Here is a 21,193-nt window from a genome sequence, read left to right on the forward strand (position 1 = left end):
TGGGCTTCAGCACTAGCGCATAGAGGAGTGGGGACAGGGGGCAGCCCTGCCTTGTCCCTCTGCCCAGCGGGAAGTCAGTTGAAATGACCATTTACAGCAACATGTGCTAAGGGTTGTGTGTATCGTAGCTGTATCCAAGCGCAGAATTTGGGTCCGAAACCCATGTGTTGGAGGACCGCGAAGAGGAAAGGCCATTCGAAGAGGTCGAACGCCATACGTGCGTCTAGCGACAGGATAACTGCATCTTCCTCAACCGTGGACCTACGCACAATGAACCTGTGTAGTCTCCTTAAATTAAGTGCGGTGTTACGGTTGGGCATAAAGGCGGATTGATCCGGGTGAATGCATGTGGTGAGATGGTTGCAGTCTCATGGCCAACACCTTCGCAAGTATTTTGGGTTCTGCGTTTGAGATCAGCCTATAGGACATGCAGTCCTGCGGTGGTTTACCTGGTTTATGGATTGTTTCTATTGTTGCGAGGTGTTGGTCCCATGGTGAGATCCCTTTCTCTAAACTATCAGTGTACGTATTAAGTAAATGTGGCACAAGTTGAGACGAGGCTTTCTTGAAAAATTCCACCGGAATCCCATTGGGCCCCAAAGCCCTGCCTGTTTGTACTGCGCCGATCGCTAGGGCTATTTCGTCGGAGGACAAGTTGCCGTCAAGAGCTTCAGACACGGCCGGGGACAATGCAGGCATCCTTATGTCTCTAAGAAAGTCGAGATTCTCCAAGACAGTGTTGATGGCAATGGGTGTGTATACCCTTTCGTAGTGGGCTGCAAACGCCTCTGCAATCTGATGAGGCTCTGCGTAGCAGTACCATCCTCAAATTGGATCTGTGCAACCCATTTACTCGCGCGTTCTCGCTTGTCAAGCCATGCTAAAAGCTTGCCTGCCTTATCCCCTAGCTCATAAATCGTGTGCTGCGTTTTGTTGAGTCTGGTTGTAGCTTCCTGCCATGTGTAAGCCTTATACTCTTGTTTCGCCAAGTGTACCTTATGTTGTGACTCCTCACTCGTGTCTGTGGCATGATTGGCCTCCGCCTGGGATACTCCCTGTTCTAAGCTGTCAATTCTGCTGTCGCTGAGCTTGCTTGTGCCCCGTAATTAAGGAAATGGCCTGCCCACCGAGCACAGTTTTATACGCCTCCCATAGCGATAAAGGCCTTTTTCGTTCATGTAAGACCTGTGGGAAGGAAAGAATTCATGTGGATGACCCACATAAGAACTGCATTTACCGCCATCATGCCAAGCATGATGTAAACGAGTGCAAGATTTGTCGCACTTTCTTCTCAAAAACTCTGAAGGAGGGTGGAAGGAAGGCTACTCCTGTGGCTTCAGAAAACAAAAACTCAAATCTTCTGAGGACAGTGACACCTCTTTTACGTCTCACAAAAGAGATAGGAGTCCGGATAATATGTGTAGGCTTCTCACCAGCCTCACAGCTCCAAGAAAAAGGGGAAGCAAAACATTCCTCCTCAAACAACCTTACCTGGCTCATCGACTCAATCTGCCAAAGATGGAGAGAGCCTCATGTCTCCTCTGCTGAGCCATTCAAGAGGCATAAATCTTCTTGAAAATCCCTCTCGACAATGCCTTCTCAGTGAATGACCACCAGTACTACCATCTCCTAGTCTAGAACGAAAATGATGACTGCAACCATCGGTGCGCATCTCGTCTATAGATTCAGGCCTCAATGAAGTCCCTGCCTATGCCTCCATTGATGACCAGCTCTTCGACACAGCTGTCGACAAGGATCCCACCGATATTCCCATTGACGCCGATTCTGCTGACGATTGCTCCATTGACAGCGATCCCGCCGACCACAACCACAAAGAACACCTACATCTCTCCGCTGACAACTGTCGACGCCACCGTCAATGATGATTAAGAATTCTAATGTCACCAGAACCTTTCTATGTACTGAAGTCACCTCAACCAGCAAAGTCTCACCTCTGCCTCAATCACCTGCTGGACATTGAGGAATCTGATGATGGCGGCCTGTTTGGTCCAGCCCACAGCCAGTCAGAACTGAATGTTAAATGCCAGGTGGAAGAGGAGTTTTATGAGGAGGAAGGGGATTACTATCCTCCAGCTCCAATCCATTGAGTCCCGCAGATATTATTCTGACCCTCCCCTTCAGTCGGACACTGCACATCTTCCTGCTTCCTTGATACAGGACCGCCAGGCGATGCTCAGTTTATCATGAAATATTTTCAGCAACCCCCTGATCAGCAGCCTGGTGGGCCACCACAGCCAGTTGCCCCTCTTTCTTCAGCACCTCTCCCTCCACCAGCATCTCCTAGAATGATGCCTGCTTCCCATGTAGCAGTGCCACAAAGCGATGATCCATCATCTGATGATGAAACAGAAGAGGGTGAGTTACCTGACACACAGCTGCCTTTGGAGGAATGGGATGACTATGGTTTACCAACTCCGTCCCCACCTCAGCAGCGCCCTTCTGATTCACCCCAGCAGAAGATATAGGAGGTTTCCATTGCCTAATGGACCGAGTGTCAACGGAATTTCATTTCTATATGCCGTTGAAGCAGTACGACTGTTTCCTGTATGATTTTAAAGAGCAGGCAAGAAAAGCGATACGCTGTATACCGATCATTGACAATGCATAGCAGAAAGGAGTCAAGTTGATGAAGAGCCATGCCAAGGAAGTGGCTGTCCTCCCTCTCATTGACAAAGTACGGGGCCCCTGAGGATTCCCCTTTGTTTGCAGGACATCATCCCCAAACCTGACTCAGCGATTTGCAGGCGGCACAACGTTGGTCTAAAAACCAAGCTATTCCTATTTTGCAACCACCTGGCGAGGAGGGATGCTGTTTAGACAAAATTGGCAAAAGGTTTTCCACCATATCTGCAATTAGTGCACACAGCCAACGCTCTGGCGATTCTAGACTGTTATTACCACCAGATGTGGTCTGATGTCAGCTTCATCATCGACCTCATCCCGGAGGAACTCGAAGATCGTACTGGAGGGCTAGCGCACTTCATCGGAAATAATAGATTGTGCCATGGGCTTCACCTACACAGGTTTCCATCAAGCAGCCGGCACAGCTGTGTTAAGGCGCCAAGGATGGCTCGAAGTGACCTCCTTTAGACCGGAGGTTGGTCTAAAATGTTGGACATGGCATACAACAGAGGCATGCTATTTGGCAAACATGAAAGACTCTCTGCTTGCCATTAAAACAGACACCAATACCGCCAAAACCCTCGGCACCCTCCAGTATAACAAGGTGCATTTTCGAGAAGTGCGTGGGTGCAGTTTCTCTTCCTACAGGGGTGTATCACAGCCCTCATAGCAGTATCAGTCCTACTAGCCCCAATACAGGCAGGGAGATCCGCAACAGTCATACCGTCAATCCTCTACGGCAGGTTTCTCTAAGAGTGCCTAGCAGAAGACCACCTTCTCAGAGCCGCGACACAGGCCGCAAACGGTGACCATGTCCAGGTACTAGTTACGCGCCCTTCTTAGATCTTAGCTGCAAAGATATTCAATTACCTCCATCATTGGCAAACCATCACAGAATGATGAGTATTGGACCTATTTAGCTATGGCAATACCCTGGAATTTACGGAAAAGCCATCAACCACTCCTCCAAAAAGATCTCACGCCTCTCGTCTTTACTTACTACGGAAGGAAGCATTCTTAATGCTTGCCAAAAAGAGCAATAGAGAATGACCTGGTTGCTCAAAAAGGGAAAGGATTCTACTGCAGTTTTTTCTTTATTCGCAAGAAATCACTGAAGTGAAGACGTATCCTAGATCTTAGGAACCTCTACAAATACCTTCTTAAGCAATCCTTCTGGATGAGAACTCTGACGTTTTTATTGTCTCAACAGTGGAGATTTCATAACCTCTCTAGACCTGGAAGATGCTTACTTTCATATCCCAATCCATCCCAAACACTGCAAATATCTTCGATTCACGGTAGCTGGTACCTATTTCCAATTCAAGGTCCTTGCCCTCCTACTCCAGGCTGCCCTCATTAATTCACCATATGCATGGCCATGGTAGCAGTGGCACTCAGGAAACCAGGTCATCAGGTATTCCCTTACTTAGACGACTGGGTGCTTCAAGCTTCAACCCAAGACAAGCTGCCATAGCGTCATAAGCTTGTCTCTTACTTTTTCTCAAACTGGGCCGCACTGTAAATTGGCGAAAGTCCTCCATTAGTCAGACTGACATTTATTGGATCAAATCTAGACACGATACGGAACAGTCTTCCTCTCCCAGGACAGACAAGGGAGACTAGTGCACTTGGCTCATAAAATTGAAAGGGAACAGTATGTTTTAGTGAGACTTTTTAAGTCGCTCCTAGGCATGATCTTTTGTGCAATAAACTTGATCTCATTGGCGCGCCTCAAGATGAGGCTGTTACAAGAGGAACTGCAGCTCCAATGGATACAGTCAGAAGGGTCCTTTGAGGAACTAATTTCCATTACCTCGCGCATGGTACCCACACTGGCATGGTGGTCTCGTATCTCTCTCAAGGCTCCCGTTCCTGCCACTAGCACCGGATTTTTTTATCACGACGGGTGCTTCCATAGAGGGCTGGTGAGGCCCTTTACTGGACCTTCAGATCTAAGGAAGGTGGTTGACAAGTCAAAAGTCTCTCCACGTCACCAGCTTGGAGCTCAAGGCCATTTTTCTCACCCTACAGGCTTTCCTCCCAAGGATCACAATCTTTCATGCTGGTCTGTACCAACAATGCGATAAGCATGTATTAAATCAACAAACCAGGAGGAACTCCATTTCTCATGCTATCTCTAGAAGCCCAAGAACTGTGGGGTGGCTCTCAAATCTAAATATCCCTAAAAGCCGAGCATGTTCCTGGAGTCCACAAAACGCTAGCAAACTCTCTCAGCAGGACCAAGGACAGTTGCCACGAGTGTGAATTTGACATACAGCAGTTGAACAAAATATTCTCATTGTGCTGGAAACCAGCACTGGACCTCTTAGTGATGGACATCAGTGCCAAATGCTAGTTATATGCCAGTCCATTCCCTCTCTCAGGGTTGTGGGGGAATGCCTCTTCGATGTGATAGTCTGGAATTTATGGGTACACTTCCGCCCCCCCCCCCCCCCAAATGATTTCCAAGGTCATCACCAAGATGAAGATGGAACGCTGCTCTCTCCTATTGATCACTCCCACTTGTCCCAGGCAGCACTGGCTTTCGGAGCTCCTCCTCCTGTTGGAGACCAAGCCCATTCTCCTTCCACCAGCATCATCTCTCCTGACAGTGAACTAAGGTCAAGTTATATGCCTCCCGGAGCCAGCCTGTCTCCAGTTACATGCATGGCTCCTGAATTCTATGATTTTTGAGAACTTAAATATCACTAAAGATTGCAGAGATATTATCTCCAAGTCTGTAGCAGAAGGCATGACCAAAATGGATAATTTAAAGTGGAAAAGATTTGTCATTGTTGTCAATAAAACAGCTTACACCTGATTCACGCTTCTCCAGAACAGATCTTACCTTTATATTCTTTCTTTGGCTGAGTCAAGCGTGGTTTATGCATTATTCAAAGTTCACCTTGCTGCAATTTCAACTTACAGACACTCTGCACAGGCTCTGTCTCTCTGTTCTACAAGCAATTCATGAAAGGTCTCTTCAGAGCTTTCCCACCGGTGCGAGCTCCTCCCCCAGAATGACATATCAATGTGGTCCTTGCGCAACTAATGAAGCAGCCTTTCGAACCTGTTCATAAGGCTGAATTAAAGTTTCTCACGTGGAAGGTTGCTCTTCTCCTCGCTCTCATCTTTACCAGAAAGGTTGGTGATATACAAGCCTTTACTACTCAGAACCTTTTCTTTGTTTCACAGATAAATTTGTACTTCTCAGAACAAACCCGGATTTCATCCCAAAGGTTCCTTCTCAATTCCACCTCAAGGTGCCTCTCATCCTTTGAACTTTTTTCATCTTGTGTGTTCATATTAACCTCCATGAAAGTGAATTGTTTTTACCCACCATCCTCTAGGGGTATTTCAATTGCCAACAATAATGCTTGATTTTCTGATTCAAGCATGTGAATCTATGAAAGATCCAATACTGTATAAGAAAATAGGTGTTCGAGGCATATGAGCTGCAGATTATACACTGTGCATAGATCGCCATCTGGTGTTGGGCCCGGATGTTTGCAGTTTGTTTTTCTTCTTGAACAGTCTTTGGAAGTCACGAGTTCGGTGACTCCTCCTTCGGTCCTTACTGCGCATGGGCTTCGGCTCCATCCTCAGATTGTTTTTTTCCGCCATCAGGCTCGGATGTAATACTTCGTGCTCCGGCTTCGAACCTTTCCAGTTCGACCTTCGACGAAAAATCCTCGTCCATCGAGATTCTTTAGGCGAAATCAACTTCTTCATCTCTCTCTTCGGCACTTCTTCGATTCCAGGCATCGGCAGCGTCCTTCGGGCCTATCTCGACTCCGGTCTCGGCCGATGGAAAGGACTCCCTTCAAGAAGTGCCCAAAATGTGGGTCTAAATTTCCCCACACCGACCTCCATCAGGTGTGCAACCTCTGCCTCTCTCCCGAACACGAGGCCCGAGACTGCCCCGCCTGCAAGTCTTTACGTTCGAAAAAGACTATTCGGGATCGACGAGCTCGACGCACCATGGCGCACTCCTCGACCTCGGCTCCACCTGACATCTTCGGAGAAGACACCGGAGCTTCGGGACAGCAGCACACCGAGCTGGAGGACGATGTCGTCAGCGCTTCCGAGGCCGACGACTCCGACGTGGAGGAGATCACACCGGCGCAGAGGGTCGTGAGTACTCTACCCCCTCCCGCGGCCATACCGAAAGAGACTCCGGTTACCCCTTCGCCTCCGGGCCTAGGGAAAGCCAAGCATACTACTTCCATCACCCCACCTTCGGGCCCGGTGAAAAAGCATCACAAGTCTCCTGGTGGCTCGGGCTCGAGCCAGCCTCCTAGTGGCGCCGAAAAACATTCTTCGGCACCGAAGAAAACAAGCTCCGTTCCGAAGCCATCTGTGTCGAAACCTGGCCTCTCTGTGCCGACCAAACACAAATCCCTCGGCACCGACGCTTCCGTGTCGAAGCCTGCCTCTGCGCCGACCAAAAAATCGGACACCCCGAGAAAGCATGGCGTGGATAAACCAACGAAGCCTTCGGTTCCGAAAACATCGGCACCGATGGAGGAATCTGTGCTGGAGGAGCATTTCACACCGGATCCTCTTCAAAAGACTTTAACAAAGGATCCAAGGACTGGACATTTAATTTTCTCTTCCAAGAAAAGACTTTTGGACAAGCCAACTCCTCCTCCACCACCAAAACGGAAGGACTCTGCCACATCCCCGTTCAGAGTACCCTCCCCACCACCTCCACCTCCTCCATCCCCTCCATCTCCTCCACCCCCTCCATCCCCTCCATCTCCTCCACCCCCTCCATCTCCGCCCCCACCTTCTCCACCCTTGCCTCATCGTTCTCCAACCCCGTCTCCAGACCCTGATGACCACGGAGATCCATTCTATGATCCCACAGATGCCCCGCAGGACCCCACTCCTCCGGGAACACCTGACCCATGGGAGGATTATCACAATCCCGATGTCCCAGATGTGCCTCAGGATGATCTCTATCCATCCAGGCCATCTCCACCAGAGGACTCCCTGGGGTTCCACCACCTCTTACAACGGGCGGCACATTATCATGGGGTGGAGTTACACAGTGATCCAGTTGAGGTAGACTTCCTACTTGACACATTTGACATAGCAGATAAATCCACCGCTATATTACCCATGCTTAAAGGGGTGACCAAGCATGCCACAGAAGTTTTCAAAGACCCCGTCAGAGCTAGGGTCTTAAACCCCAGAATAGAAAAGAAGTACAAGGCAGCCCCCACAGATCCTGTCTATATTAAAGGACCTGCGCCCCTAGACTCATTAGTGGTTTCCACAGCTAGGAAGCGCTCCAACTCTCAGTCATCTGGTGAGGCTCCATCACCTGATAAGGAGTCCAAGCTCTTAGATGCGTCAGGCAAACGCACTGCCTCGCAAGCTGCCAATATGTGGCGCATCGCCAACACGCAGGCACTGCTGGCGAGGTACGATAGAGCGCACTATGATGAGCTGGAGGCTCTCATGCAACATCTCCCAGAGAAATATAAGAATAAGGCTCATGAACTGATACAAGAGGGAAAGATTATTACCAACACCTCTATCAAATGTGCACTTTACGCAGCAGACACAGCGTCCAGGGCTATAAACACCAGTGTTCTGCTTTGCCGCCACGCCTGGCTCAGGATCTCAGGCTTCAAACCAGAGGTCCAAGCATCTATATTAAACCACCCTTTTGACCAACAACACTTATTTGGCCCAAAAGTAGACGAAGCCCTGGAAAAAATGAAGAAGGATACAGATACGGCGAAGTCTATGGGAGCCCTACAATCACAAACCCCTAGACGCTCTTTTCGCCGTTCCTCCTTTCGAGGCTCTGGCAGAGGTTACTCTTCCGATAACGCCTCCACGTCCTATAAGTCCCCTCCTCAGAATTCCTTCACAAATGGCTACCAAAGAGGTGGATATCGAGGAAACCATACTAAAGGCAGGGGCAAAACCAACTCCGCCCGTTCTGCCACACCGCCCACACAATGACTTCCCCCGCTCCCCCCAGACCATTCCACTCCGGTCGGGGGCAGACTACAAGACTTCCTTCAAACCTGGGAGACCATAACGTCAGACAAATGGGTGACCCAAATTATTCGGTCAGGGTACTGTCTCGAATTAACTTCTACCCCCCCCAAATATTCCACCCAGACACCGTGCGATGTCACAAGAACATACCACACTTCTGAAACAAGAGGTACTCTCCCTCCTGCAAAAACAAGCTATAGAGCAGGTACCCGTCAATCAGCAAAATTTAGGGGTCTACTCTCTGTACTTTCTCATACCGAAGAAAGACTAGACCCTACGGCCCATTCTAGACCTCCGGCCTCTAAATGCATACATCCATTCAGACCATTTTCATATGGTAACTCTTCAAGTTCTCCCACTCCTCTGTCAGGGCGACTTTCTCACTACACTGGACCTGAAACACGCATGCTTTCATATTCCAATACACCCTGCTCATAGAAAGTACCTCCGATTTGTGGTGGACGGCCAACATTATCAGTTCAAGGTTCTCCCCTTTGGGGTCACAACCGCACCACGGGTGTTTACCAAATGCCTGGCAGTAGTGGCAGCACACCTCAGAAGACAAAACATTCACGTCTTCCCCCTACCTGGACGACTGGCTCATAAAAGCCGCGTCCTACCACCAGTGTGTGCAGCATACAAACACTACCATCCAACTACTCCACCACCTAGGCTTTACGGTGAACCACCAAAAGTCCCACTTGATACCGTCTCACACAAAGCAATACCTCGGTGCCACTATAGACACCTCAAAAGCTATAGCCTATCCCAACTCAGCCAGAATCGCAAGCATGCAAGCCCTGCGCCAAAAGTTCCTTCTTCAGCACTCTCTTCCAGCAAGAGTGTTCATGAAACTAATAGGGATGATGGCGTCTTGCATTTTCATAGTGCCCCATGCAAGACTTCACATGCGTCCACTCCAAGAGTGCCTAGCACGCCAGTGGAACCAGGCCCAGGCCCAGGGACAGGGACAGCTGACTGATCTGGTGTTGGTGGACGGCCGCACCCATCGATCTCTGCAGTGGTGGAACACCACAAACCTTTCCAAAGGGCGACCGTTCCTGGACCCGGTTCCTCAGGTGTTTCTAACAACGGACGCATCGCTCTCCGGCTGGGGAGCGCATCTATTACACCTCACGGTGCAAGGTCTATGGACGCCACAACAAAGGTTACTCCACATCAACCATCTGGAGTTATTGGCGATCTTTCTAGCCCTGAAATCGTTTCAGAAACAAATTTCAGCCAAGGCAGGCCTCATTCGCACAGACAATATGACTGCAATGTATTATATTCAAAAACAGGGGGGGACACACTCTCCCCAGCTCTCCCGCTTAGCACAGAGCATATGGAGATGGGCAATTCCACAAAAAATCTTTCTCCTGGCACAACACGTCCCAGGCATACAAAACACCATGGCAGCTCTGCTCAGCAGACAAACGCAGCAAATGCACGAATGGGAACTGCATCCACAAGTTCTTCACCCATTCTTTCACAAGTGGGGGCATCCTCAGATAGACCTCTTCGCCACCCACAAACAAAAAATGCCCAAGCTTCGCCGCCAGACACCCACACCCATTGTCCAAAGGCAATGCGATATGGATGAATTGGTCAGGCAAATTTGCATTCGCCTTTCCACCTCTCCCACTAATTCCGTTACTGGTAAGGAAGCTACAACAGCACTCCCTCACACTCATTCTGGTAGCCCCAACATGGGCCAGGCAGCCGTGGTACACCACACTACTACAGCTATCGGTGGTACCACATCAAAAACTGCACCTGTCCCCATGCCTCCTAACCCAGAACCATGGAGAAATCAGGCACCCGGACCCAGCTCAGCTCAACCTTGCGATCTGGCTCCTGAAATCTTAGAATTTGGATACCTTAACCTTCCCCCTGATTGCATGAACATTATCAAGGAAGCCAGACGTCCTACCACTCGAGCATGCTATGCCGCAAAGTGGAAGAGATTTGTTGTTTACTGCCGTAACAATACAATCAACCCTTTAGATGTATCCATACAGCACATCATATGCTATCTGCTCCATCTTCAAAGGTGTAACCTGGCGTACTCATCCATCCGTCTACACCTAGCAGCAATTGCTGCTTACCTACAAAACAGACAGCATTTATCACTGTTCAGAGTGTCTGCTATTAAAGCCTTTATGGAAGGCCTTAAAAGAGTAATCCCACCCAGGGCACCACCCTCACCTGTATGCAATCTAAACGTAGTTCTTACAAGGCTAATGGGTCCGCCTTTCGAACCAATGCATAAATGTGAGCTACAGTTCCTCACTTGGAAAACAGCTTTCCTCGTAGCTATCACTTCCCTTAGAAGGGTTAGCGAGATACAAGCGTTCACTATACAAGAACCCTTTTTACAAGTACATCACAGCAAGGTGATACTTCGCACAAATCCAAAATTTCTGCCCAAGGTAATTTCCCCCTTCCATCTTAATCAATCGGTGGAGTTACCGGTTTTTTTCTCGCAACCTCAATCTGTTGCGGAAAGGGCTCTACATACACTTGATGTTAAAAGGGCCTTACTGTACTACATACAAAGAACGCAACTTTTCAAAAAGACTAAACAGTTGTTCGTCTCCTTCTCTCCACCTCATTAAGGCAACCCCATTTCAAAATCAGGGATAGCTAGGTGGATTGTAAAGTGTATACAAATTTGCTATCACAAAGCAAAAAGAACATTATCTGTTCCACCTAAAGCCCACTCTACAAGAAAGCTAGGGGCTTCTATGGCTTTTCTAGGGAACATACCCTTAGATGACATCTGCAAGGCAGCCACATGGTCAACACCGCACACCTTCACAAAACATTACTGTGTAGATGTGCACTCCAAACAACAAGCTAGTGTGGGCCAGGCTGTATTAAAGACACTGTTTCAAACTACTGCAACGGATACCGGTGGTCGCCGCTAGGGTTGGGTACTGCTAAATAATCTATGCACAGTGTATAATCTGCAGCTCATATGCCTCGAACGGAATATGCTACTTACCAGTATGCATCTGTTCTTGGCATGTAGAGCTGCAGATCTATACACGCCCACCCGCCTCCCCGGCTACCTGTATCCGTTCCAGGCTATCTTATTTAGATACAACACACATGGGTTTCTTCACTATTATCACTACGCTCCATCTTTTCCCTGCTGGCGAAAAACAATCTGAGGATGGAGCCGAAGCCCATGCGCAGTACGGACCGAAGGAGGAGTCGCCGAACTCGTGACTTCCAAAGACAGTCCAAGAAGAAAAACAAACTGCAAACATCCGGGCCCAACACCAGATGGCGATCTATGCACAGTGTATAGATCTGCAGCTCTACATGCCAAGAACAGATGCATACTGGTAAGTACCATATTCCTACTTACCTGCAACTGCTGTTATCCAATTTTGGTGTCTTTTATAGATTAACATGCGACCCACCCTCCTCCCCTAAGAGGCTCCACTTATCACTAGGGATGTTATCCCCACTTGTGTTTGAAAACCACAGTGACATTTGCCTCTCTTAGGAGTGTTCTAGAGGTTGCTACGGCCTGATTAGTCATAGTTGAAGTTTAGTCCTTCAAGAAAAAAAAAAGGGCACAGATAGGCTATTAAATACATGGCCTAGTGCCTTTATAGCTTATGTTAGTTATACGTACTTCTTTAATATAGTACCGTTGAACTCCCACTTCGAAGATTGGGAATGATTCAAACATGTGAATCTATGAAGGATACCAATGCTGGAAATCTGTAGTTACAGGTAAGTAACTTATTTTCTTATTGCTTAGTCTTTTCCTACTTTATGTGCTTTATAGTAGGGCACCAATATTGTACTTTACTAATCTTTGTCAAAACTTGTTTTTGTAGGCCTTGGATGGTTTTCTTTTTGTGGTCAATCGAGAGGGGACCATTGTATTTGTTTCTGAAAATGTCACTCAGTATTTGCAGTACAAGCAAGAGGATCTGGTGAATACCAGTGTATACAGCATCCTGTTTGAAGAAGATCGTAAAGATTTTCTGAAGAACCTTCCCAAGTCTGCAGGTGATCTTTCTAAATTGTTATAGACTACCAAGAGAACAGTGTGTTTAATGCTAACTTGAGGTGCCATATTTGGGTCCCCCCTAGGTCGGTGGTTTTAGGTTAGTTCATGTTTATTTTACCGGGCATTGAAGATAGCTGGGGGACACAACCACATGGAACACATTGTTGAAGTTACTATGCTTGTTGTTGATGAATTCAGCATTCACCAAATTTGTTATAATTTATGCTGTACAAAGGAGGTGAGTTTGGTATTGAGACAACTTTTGTTGTTGCTGAATCCCAGTTAAACTACAGCACAATCATTCACTGATGCTGCTACTATGCTCCAACTCACCATTGTTAAATACTAGCAATGTCCTGCTTTGCACAGCTTACCTCAGTGATGTAGTGCAAGCAGTTACTGGAGAATAGTCAGCACAATGTTGTGTCACTTAACCTTCATCCCAGAGGGCGAGACTCCCTTAATCACCTTAGCAGCCACATGATTCTGCATAGGACACCCCTTCCAGTTTTTGCGCTGGTCATATACAGCAAAGGTTGTGGCACAAGAGGACCCTGAATTTGAGCCCACTAAGAGGACTTGTTATATTATTCTTTTATTCAATATTCATAATTCTGTTTTATTAATTATTACAGTGCATTCCTCATGTTTTCCCTTAGCATTGTTGTTCATGGTACATTTCCACAGTTGGTAATACTGCCTGACTTAGAATTTTGGGATGAGAATTTTATTCTGTGAAGTGAGCGTAGGGCGCTGAATAGGTGGAAAAAAGGAGACTTTCAGTAAAGATTGAATCTTCTGTACCCCGATTCCTGTCTTCATTACAACAGTTCTCATTTATCTACTTCCATCCAGCTAGTGCCACCATCCATGCCGCAAGGGCTTTTTTAACATGGCTTATCCTGTTTACAAAACTGTTAGGAATGGAAAGCTGCTCTATTAACAGTAAGGATACATTTCTTGAATCTGTAGATTCAAGCAGAGACGATGCATTAAACAATCCAATCCAATGAACGTATTCATTATTCACTCTAGAATGAATTCTCTTTTATGCCAGTTAATTTTTAGGCCTGGATATTTGTTAATTGCTTAGTTAGATGGGTATTTATATATGCTTTGAAGGCATGAATCAAAAAGCGCTTGCTAAGCTTCAGACAAACTGAACTTACTGGAAAACTTGCAGTCTGACCAGGGAAATATGAAAAGAATTAAAGGTGCTTAATTTTCAATAACTTTATATGTTCTGTGACAGATCTACTAATCAAAAGTCTAAGATCTCACAATTAAATGTACATAAGTTCTGCATTTTATGCCCGTTAGTTGATTGAAATAATGACATTTGGGTTGTTAAGTGAAGCAGCCATAAATCTAAAACAGTATTGTGTGACCACGTATTAAAAATCAAAAGAGCAAAAACGAAAATGTTTACTTAAATGGCCTTAGCAGGCCACAGGATTGCAAGGAGATAAGAAAATGAGTGGCCTAGCCAAATCAGATAGCCATGCCTGTATTTCTATACTTCTTTCCTTCTCGCTTTTTTATGCAACAGAAGATTCATCAGGCAAAGTTAAGGAATGAGGTCATTGTAAGTTTGTGTGCTTTACCTTGCCCCATATCATTTTTGTGAACAAAAGGTGATACACTTTGAATTTGTTCTTTCCAGCAGGGGGTTAATTATAGAAGCTAGGTGGCATCCAAATATTACTTTGATTCAGTGCATTGCATAAATATTTTTGTAAACCTGTTGCTGTTTATTTGCAATACTTATTTCTCCTTGCTCATTCAGATCTGCAGAGCGGATGAATCCCTTGCTCTCAACTCTTCATAGTTTTAATAAAATCTCCGAGCAAGTACCCCTACTGTTCTTTTGCATAAAGCAAAACCTTTCAATGCCAATAACATTTTGTTTTGCATTTTCAGTGAATGGTGTTCCTTGGACTAATGAAGCTCCCAGGCAAAAAAGTCACACATTTATTTGCCGCATGTTGAAGCATTCCCATGAACTTTTGGAGGATGCAAGTGGTAATATTGGCACTCGCCAACGATATGAAACCATGCAGTGTTTTGCTTTGTCTCAACCAAGGGCCATGATGGATGATGGCGAAGGTAAGAAGTTTTCTCTAGAATAATTTTTACATTTGTTACAGTAAGCAGTTGACGCTTGTGTTTTTAATCTGTGTAGGTACTTCCCAAAAGCATTTCTATGTTGATCATGTTCTCCAAATCCGCTCAACTGATTGAAAAAGTGGCAACTTATCACTGATGTTTTTACAGATTTGCAGTCTTGTATGATTTGCGTGGCACGACGTATCCCACCAACAATGGAGCGTTCATTTCCTTCAGCCCCGGAGAGTTTTATTACTAGGCATGATCTTTCAGGTAAGAGTCTGATCGTGTTCATGGTTTGTAAGTTCTGTTATGCGTTTGTGTATATTTTGGAACGCAAACAAGCTTATGTGGATCAGAAAATAAATATTGTATTTATTTTACAAATGAAATCTAATTTTATTTAAAGATAATTTCGTTTTTTAAAGAGGGCTACAATGTTTTTCTAGTTCATTATCATAACAAAAGTGGTTTCGGCCTTTCAGTGCATGACAAACCATTGTTTTCAGGCCCCACACTGTTGTACCCCAATTTACAATTAATAGTTTGACTAATTTTGTAAACAGACTACATATAGCATCTGACATGGCTACATCAATTTCGAAGCTGTTGATGCACAGTCCTCTTGAAATGGAGTTCATTCTAGATTAATTTTTAGATCTGCAGTGAAGAATGTCTTCATAAGGTTTCTTGCCATCACTCTATATAGACAGAATGGTGGCAACCTTCCTTCCCATCATCCATTCTCTGTCAAGTCAACTAGGAGAAGGCAAATTCTAGTGACTTCTTTGGAGCGATTTCCTTTGGCATTTCGTTATAATAGGGATATACTAGATGATGCCAGCTTAACTACTAGGTTATATTTTGATGCTTCAGATCAGTATAATCCTCTTTATGACTTCCAGTCTTGCCCTTATTTTTAAAATATTTTATTGTACTTAGTCGTTATTTTCTTTCAGTCAAAGAAAACCTAGATAGACTTATTTTCTAACTAAAGGCAATTTCTTTGGCAGGAAAAGTTCTCAATATAGATACAAACTCACTTCGGTCTTCCATGAGGCCTGGCTTTGAAGATATAATTCGAAGATGTATTCAGAGGTTTCTGTGCCACAATGAAGGACAGCCTTGGACATACAAACGCCACTATCAAGAAGGTAAACTATTTAGATGTACAGTAAATCAAACATTAAATTGCCTCAACTCAGAAATGTAAGAGGAAAAATGCTAAATTCAGGTGAATTAAGTTGCACTTGCCACTTTAGATCTGAAGGTTTCTGTGATCATGTTAACTTTTCTTCTTTCTACACTTTTTTTTCCTGGCCTGTCAGTCTTGGTTAGCTAAAATGTGTAATTGCTTTAGCCCTAGTTACAGTGACAATGCTTTGTTTGTCCGATCATATTTTTTGATCACATGCCTTCACCTGAACACATTTCTTCAATATAGATGTTTTTCGTCATTCATGTATTTGCAGCAGTCACAGTTCCAGTACTGTCTGCTTTATTGTAATCATCATAAGTAAAGTAGAGCCACTGCAATTATGCGGTAGTGGAGTGCCAAATTATGCTGCACAGTTGACTACATTATGTGGCAAGAAGAGGCAAATTGTGGTATTGCTTGTGATAGTTTTATTATTTTGTCATTTTTACACTAATTGTTCTGGGTAAAGCTTTCACCTCATTATTCTCGCACCCAGTTATGGCCATAAGCAACAGAAAGGTGACCAGTCAATCTTTGCGAAGGGTCTCAACCTCGCAGCAATACGTTTATGTAACTTTTGATCCATATCAACTAGAAACAAAATGTGTTAAAAGCTGCAGCTTATGCAGCAGATTTATGTGGCAAATGCTCTGAATCCCTAATCGTGCAGAAAATGCTGTAGCCGCAAAAATCTCATAATTCCACTCAGGTGCTACAGGCGTCCTTGGTTGTCAACAACTGGGAGAACCCAAGGTGGTCTTCAGCTCTGGAGGGCTGGGTTACCACTCTGGCTTGGAGCTACGGGTGCAGTGGTGCTGGCAGGTGTGGGCTTGGAGCTGTTTGGAGTCCTCACAGTTTTTTCTTTGGGTGCCTGCAGGAGACCAGCCATCGAATACCAGGCAAAATGTGGGGATGACCATGTCACAAAGGGGCACTTTCCTGCAATGGCAGGCATACATTCATAGTATTAGGGTTTTGTCTGTTTAGCTGTTCTCTTAATTAGATGGAGCGAATGCAGCTATAGTTGAGGAAAAAGTAGTCAAATGAGTTTACAAAAGAAAATTGGAGCTGTATAATCAGATGATCTGACTGTCTCAATTCAAGGAGGTCATTGGAAGGGATATGGAGTTGTAGACAGTGGGTATCAGTAGGGACCCTTTGGGGTACTTATGGACTTTATTACATTTTATACGGTGACTATGCTAGTGGGGACATCTGTGCAGCCTCATAATGTTATCTGTTGTTTGAAGTTGCAAAGTAAAAAAGAAGATCAAGGGTTTAAGAACAACCTTTAAAATTGAAGATTGGACCAACTCCTTTGGTAACTATCTTAAAGGGATATGTCTAGAAATAGAAAATTGTGGGGATGAAGATTAAAGTAGTGCAGGAAGCAAGTGAAGTTGGAGACAAATGTCCACTGAGCGGGATAGTATTTTTCAAAGGCAAAGGGAGCTGTATGGTAGAATTTATGCACTGATATTATACAGAAATGGAGATTGGAGGTTGGATGAAATACGGTTGGACAGTACATAATTGGATACATGTTGGGCTCAATTAGTATAACTGATCGTTAAAGCTAGTTCGGGAGTAGGGATGTGACCTGTTGGTCAGAGTTAGTCTTTATAATAATGCCTTTCAGTAAAGGGTAACTATACATGTCACCAAGTTATCATTACATGTTTGATTAGTCCGTCCACCCCTTATTTTCTCACATTGTTGTGGTCATTTATTCAGGTTGTCCAAAGTTGTGAAGGCAAACAGCAAAAAATATTTTAAAATTCACCTTAATTTTTATTTTTTACAGCTTATTTGCATGGCCATGCTGAAACACCACTGTATAGATTTTCCTTGGCAGATGGTACTTTGGTGACTGCTCAAACAAAAAGTAAATTGTTCCGAAATGCAGTAAATAATGACCCTCATGGATTTGTTTCCACGCACTTTCTACAAAGGTAAGACAACTGTTCACGTTTTTATAAAAGTCTGCAGTTTACACCCCACTCAAACACCGCTGGACTAAAATCTATATCTTTCCAACAGCAATTTACTGGGTATTAAGGTTCAACTGTATTCTTCTAGGCATAACCCTTGAAGTGTGCATTGTTTTGTTATACAGTCACATCTCATGGGGGAACAGTGTTCTGAAATTATTTTATACAGAAAACATACCATTGTATAAAGAAGGTACTGTCTCCCAATGTTTTTACCCTTTGTTGTAATTTCAGAGAGCAGAATGGATACAGGCCTAACCATAACCCAATGGCACAAGGCATTCGAGCACCTACAACTGGAAGTACTGGTGCAGCTGGTGCTATGAACATGTCGCCAGGGCATGGCATGCCTGTCCAGAGCAGGAACTATGGTCCTGTGGAGCCTAACACAATGGGGCAGATGACTGGCATGCGGTATGGTGGACCTGGCAATATGGGGTCTGTAAACTCTGGACCACAGATGCAGCAAGTGCAGCAATCATCTTATCAGAATAATTATGGGGTAAACATGAGTAGTCCGCCACATGGCAGTCCTGGCATGAGCACAAACCAGCAAAATGTAATGATTTCCCCTAGAAATAGAGGAAGTCCAAAGATGAGTTCAAATCAATTTTCCCCAGTGGCAGGTACAGTATGCCATTAAGCATTATTTTTTTCCTGCTTAAGTTGGTTTATTGCATGGTGTGCTACTGAAGTACGGCTAGCTGGTAATGCAACTGCATCTGTCTTTACATGTGCTGTATATTTCATGGACCTTTTCCATCAACATATAAGCTGGTATTAATTTGTGACTGTAAGAATAATTGCAAACACACCCTTTCAAAAGCACTTTGTAAAATGCTCCTCAACCCAATCATGTAGTAACTTGGGTCTGTTCAGCCATTTTTGCATGCATATTGACTAGGTATAACCACATGAATGAAAGTATTTTGATTGCTGGATTAACTCTAAAGCATGGCAGTTATTCATTGTTATCCTACATGCAATTATTTTAAGGGAGTTGGTATACTCATTGATTTTAATTAGTTTTGTAAATCAGTGAATTTTTGTTTTGACTTCATGGTTAAGGCTGGAGAGATTAATTTAAAATCCCACTTAGGCCACTCGGAAGCACACCTACAAAGTTTGGGAACAAAAAGAATCACATTATGAAATAGTTTGCGAGGATATCTAAGGCAGGTGCTTTCTGGAACATTTCATGTTGACGAGAATTCTCGAAATTACATTTTCAGATGTGCAAGATTGTTTTTCTGGCTCTCCAAATTTTAATATCCAGGCAAATTCAATTTGTGGGGATTTTTCTTTTTTTACATTGAAGAAATAAAAGTATTACTCTGGGAATGGGGTAGTTTTGTTTTGTCTAGGGTTTTCTTATAATATGGGAGACCTCACAGACCTGCTGTGCTTTTTCTTGGGACCGCTTTTGACAAAAGCTTTCAGTGGGAGGCTCTTAATTTAGATGTATGTTGGAATAGTAATCCCAGTTTAGAAATGGTGAATTTTTAATGTGTGGTCCTGCCTTTAAGGGAGAAAATGGGCTATGTTCTGTTACCTGCATGTATTAGTGCTATAACCAGTCAGTATGGTTTCTGAGTGAATAGCAGCTTGGCCCTACTTGTGTTTGCTTACTTGAACTGTAATGTCTAAGAAAAGGTGGCAGATTGGTGTGCTAAACTGAAGGCCACAATGATGCCTTGAGGTATGACTTGAGTTACTTTAAAACTCTTTGCACTTGTTTTTTATTAATTTACTAATTTCTTAAATGTTTATTAAATTAATTGGACACTAATTTACAGTACATTAACTGCATTTTTTCCTACTCAGCAACTCATCTTTTTAACTTGTGCATTTTACATGGCTTCAGAAAGTGTTTATTAAATTGTTTTCCATTTGATCAGTGGCCTTTTATTTTTTGAAGTAACCACAGAACATTTGAACTTACTGAATATTCTTAACCTGCTCTAGAGCTTTTAAATACAATGTCTTTTCTGCTTTATTTAATAAGCCGTTGTGTAGAATTTAACTGTTTTTTAAAATTCTTTTTTATCTGAACAAACACCTACTTCAGAACTCAATACGGTATTTGACTTTGTTTTTTTATTTGATTGTAACTTGCTCATTTGTGCTTCTAGGTGTGCATTCACCAATAGGTACTGCAAGCAGCTCTGGGTGTGGCAGTTTCTCTAGCAGTTCCCTGAGTGCTCTTCATGCAATCAGCGAAGGTGTTGGGACTTCTCTTTTGTCAACATTGTCTTCACCAGGCCCCAAGCTTGACACCTCTCCAAATATGAATACTGTGCCTCACAGTAAAGTGGGTAGTCATGACTGTAAAAGTCCTTCAGGTGTTTACTGTGACCAAAACCAAGTGGAGACTTCCATATGCCAGTCGAACAGAGACCACCTTAGCGAGAAAGACAGCAAAGAAGGCATTCTGGAAGGGATAGAAAGTCAAAGGGGACAGCCTGAGAGCAAGGGACATAGAAAACTTCTCCAGTTACTGACCTGTAATACAGATGAAAGAGCACTTGCCAATGTACCAAACTCTATGATTGATTCTGGGTGCAAGGAGTCTTCCAATGTCACCAGTCCTTCAGGGGTTTCTTCCTCAACATCGGCTGGTGTGTCTTCTACTTCAAACTTGCATGGTTCCCAACTGCAAGAGAAGCACAAGATTTTACACAAATTACTAAAAAATGGGAACTCTCCTGCTGAGGTTGCCAAGATCACAGCTGAAGCTACAGGCAAAGATAGCTTCCAGGATTCCAACAACCCAGCACCTTGTGCAGAAGGAAGAGTGAAGCAAGAACAGTTGAGTCCTAAGAAAAAAGAAAACAATGCATTACTTCGATTCTTGTTGGATAGCGATGATGCAAAAGATCAACTTTCAAAGGACATAAAACCTAAACTAGAAGTCATGGATAATAAAATCGGCCAATGCAGCAGTTCCACTCTTCCAACTTCAAGTCAAGAGAAGGAGGTCAAAATAAAGACTGAACCAGCTGAAGAGGTGTGTATGCTATGAGGTTGTAGTTTTTCAGTGTATTTTACCACCATGATGTTTAAAGGAATTGATGATTGATTTTCAGTAGCCATTTAGAGAGCTTAGTCAGCGTTTCAAAATGAAGTGAGTGAAACAACTTCTTTTAATGCCTCTAATTTTAAACTGTTTCTGTAAAGTGGAAATTTTCTTTTTGATGCATATTG

General features: G+C 44.3%; 1 protein-coding gene across 4 annotated transcripts in view; it reads left to right on the forward strand.

Annotated features, from left to right (window-relative positions):
- The window catches only part of NCOA3 (nuclear receptor coactivator 3), a 449,566-nt gene that overhangs the window by 202,574 nt on the left and 225,799 nt on the right, over positions 1-21,193 (forward strand). For all 4 annotated transcript variants that reach the window (XM_085619414.1, XM_085619419.1, XM_085619415.1 and 1 more), the window contains 7 exons: positions 12,519-12,693; positions 14,615-14,800; positions 14,969-15,073; positions 15,814-15,954; positions 17,803-17,950; positions 18,224-18,615; positions 20,122-20,996. In XM_085619414.1, the coding sequence (XP_085475540.1) occupies positions 12,519-12,693; positions 14,615-14,800; positions 14,969-15,073; positions 15,814-15,954; positions 17,803-17,950; positions 18,224-18,615; positions 20,122-20,996 (2,022 nt within the window). The remainder of the gene's footprint in view (positions 1-12,518; positions 12,694-14,614; positions 14,801-14,968; positions 15,074-15,813; positions 15,955-17,802; positions 17,951-18,223; positions 18,616-20,121; positions 20,997-21,193) is intronic.

Source organism: Triturus cristatus, chromosome 7 (assembly GCF_964204655.1).
Source record: "Triturus cristatus chromosome 7, aTriCri1.1, whole genome shotgun sequence".
Taxonomy (NCBI): Eukaryota; Metazoa; Chordata; class Amphibia; order Caudata; family Salamandridae; genus Triturus; species Triturus cristatus.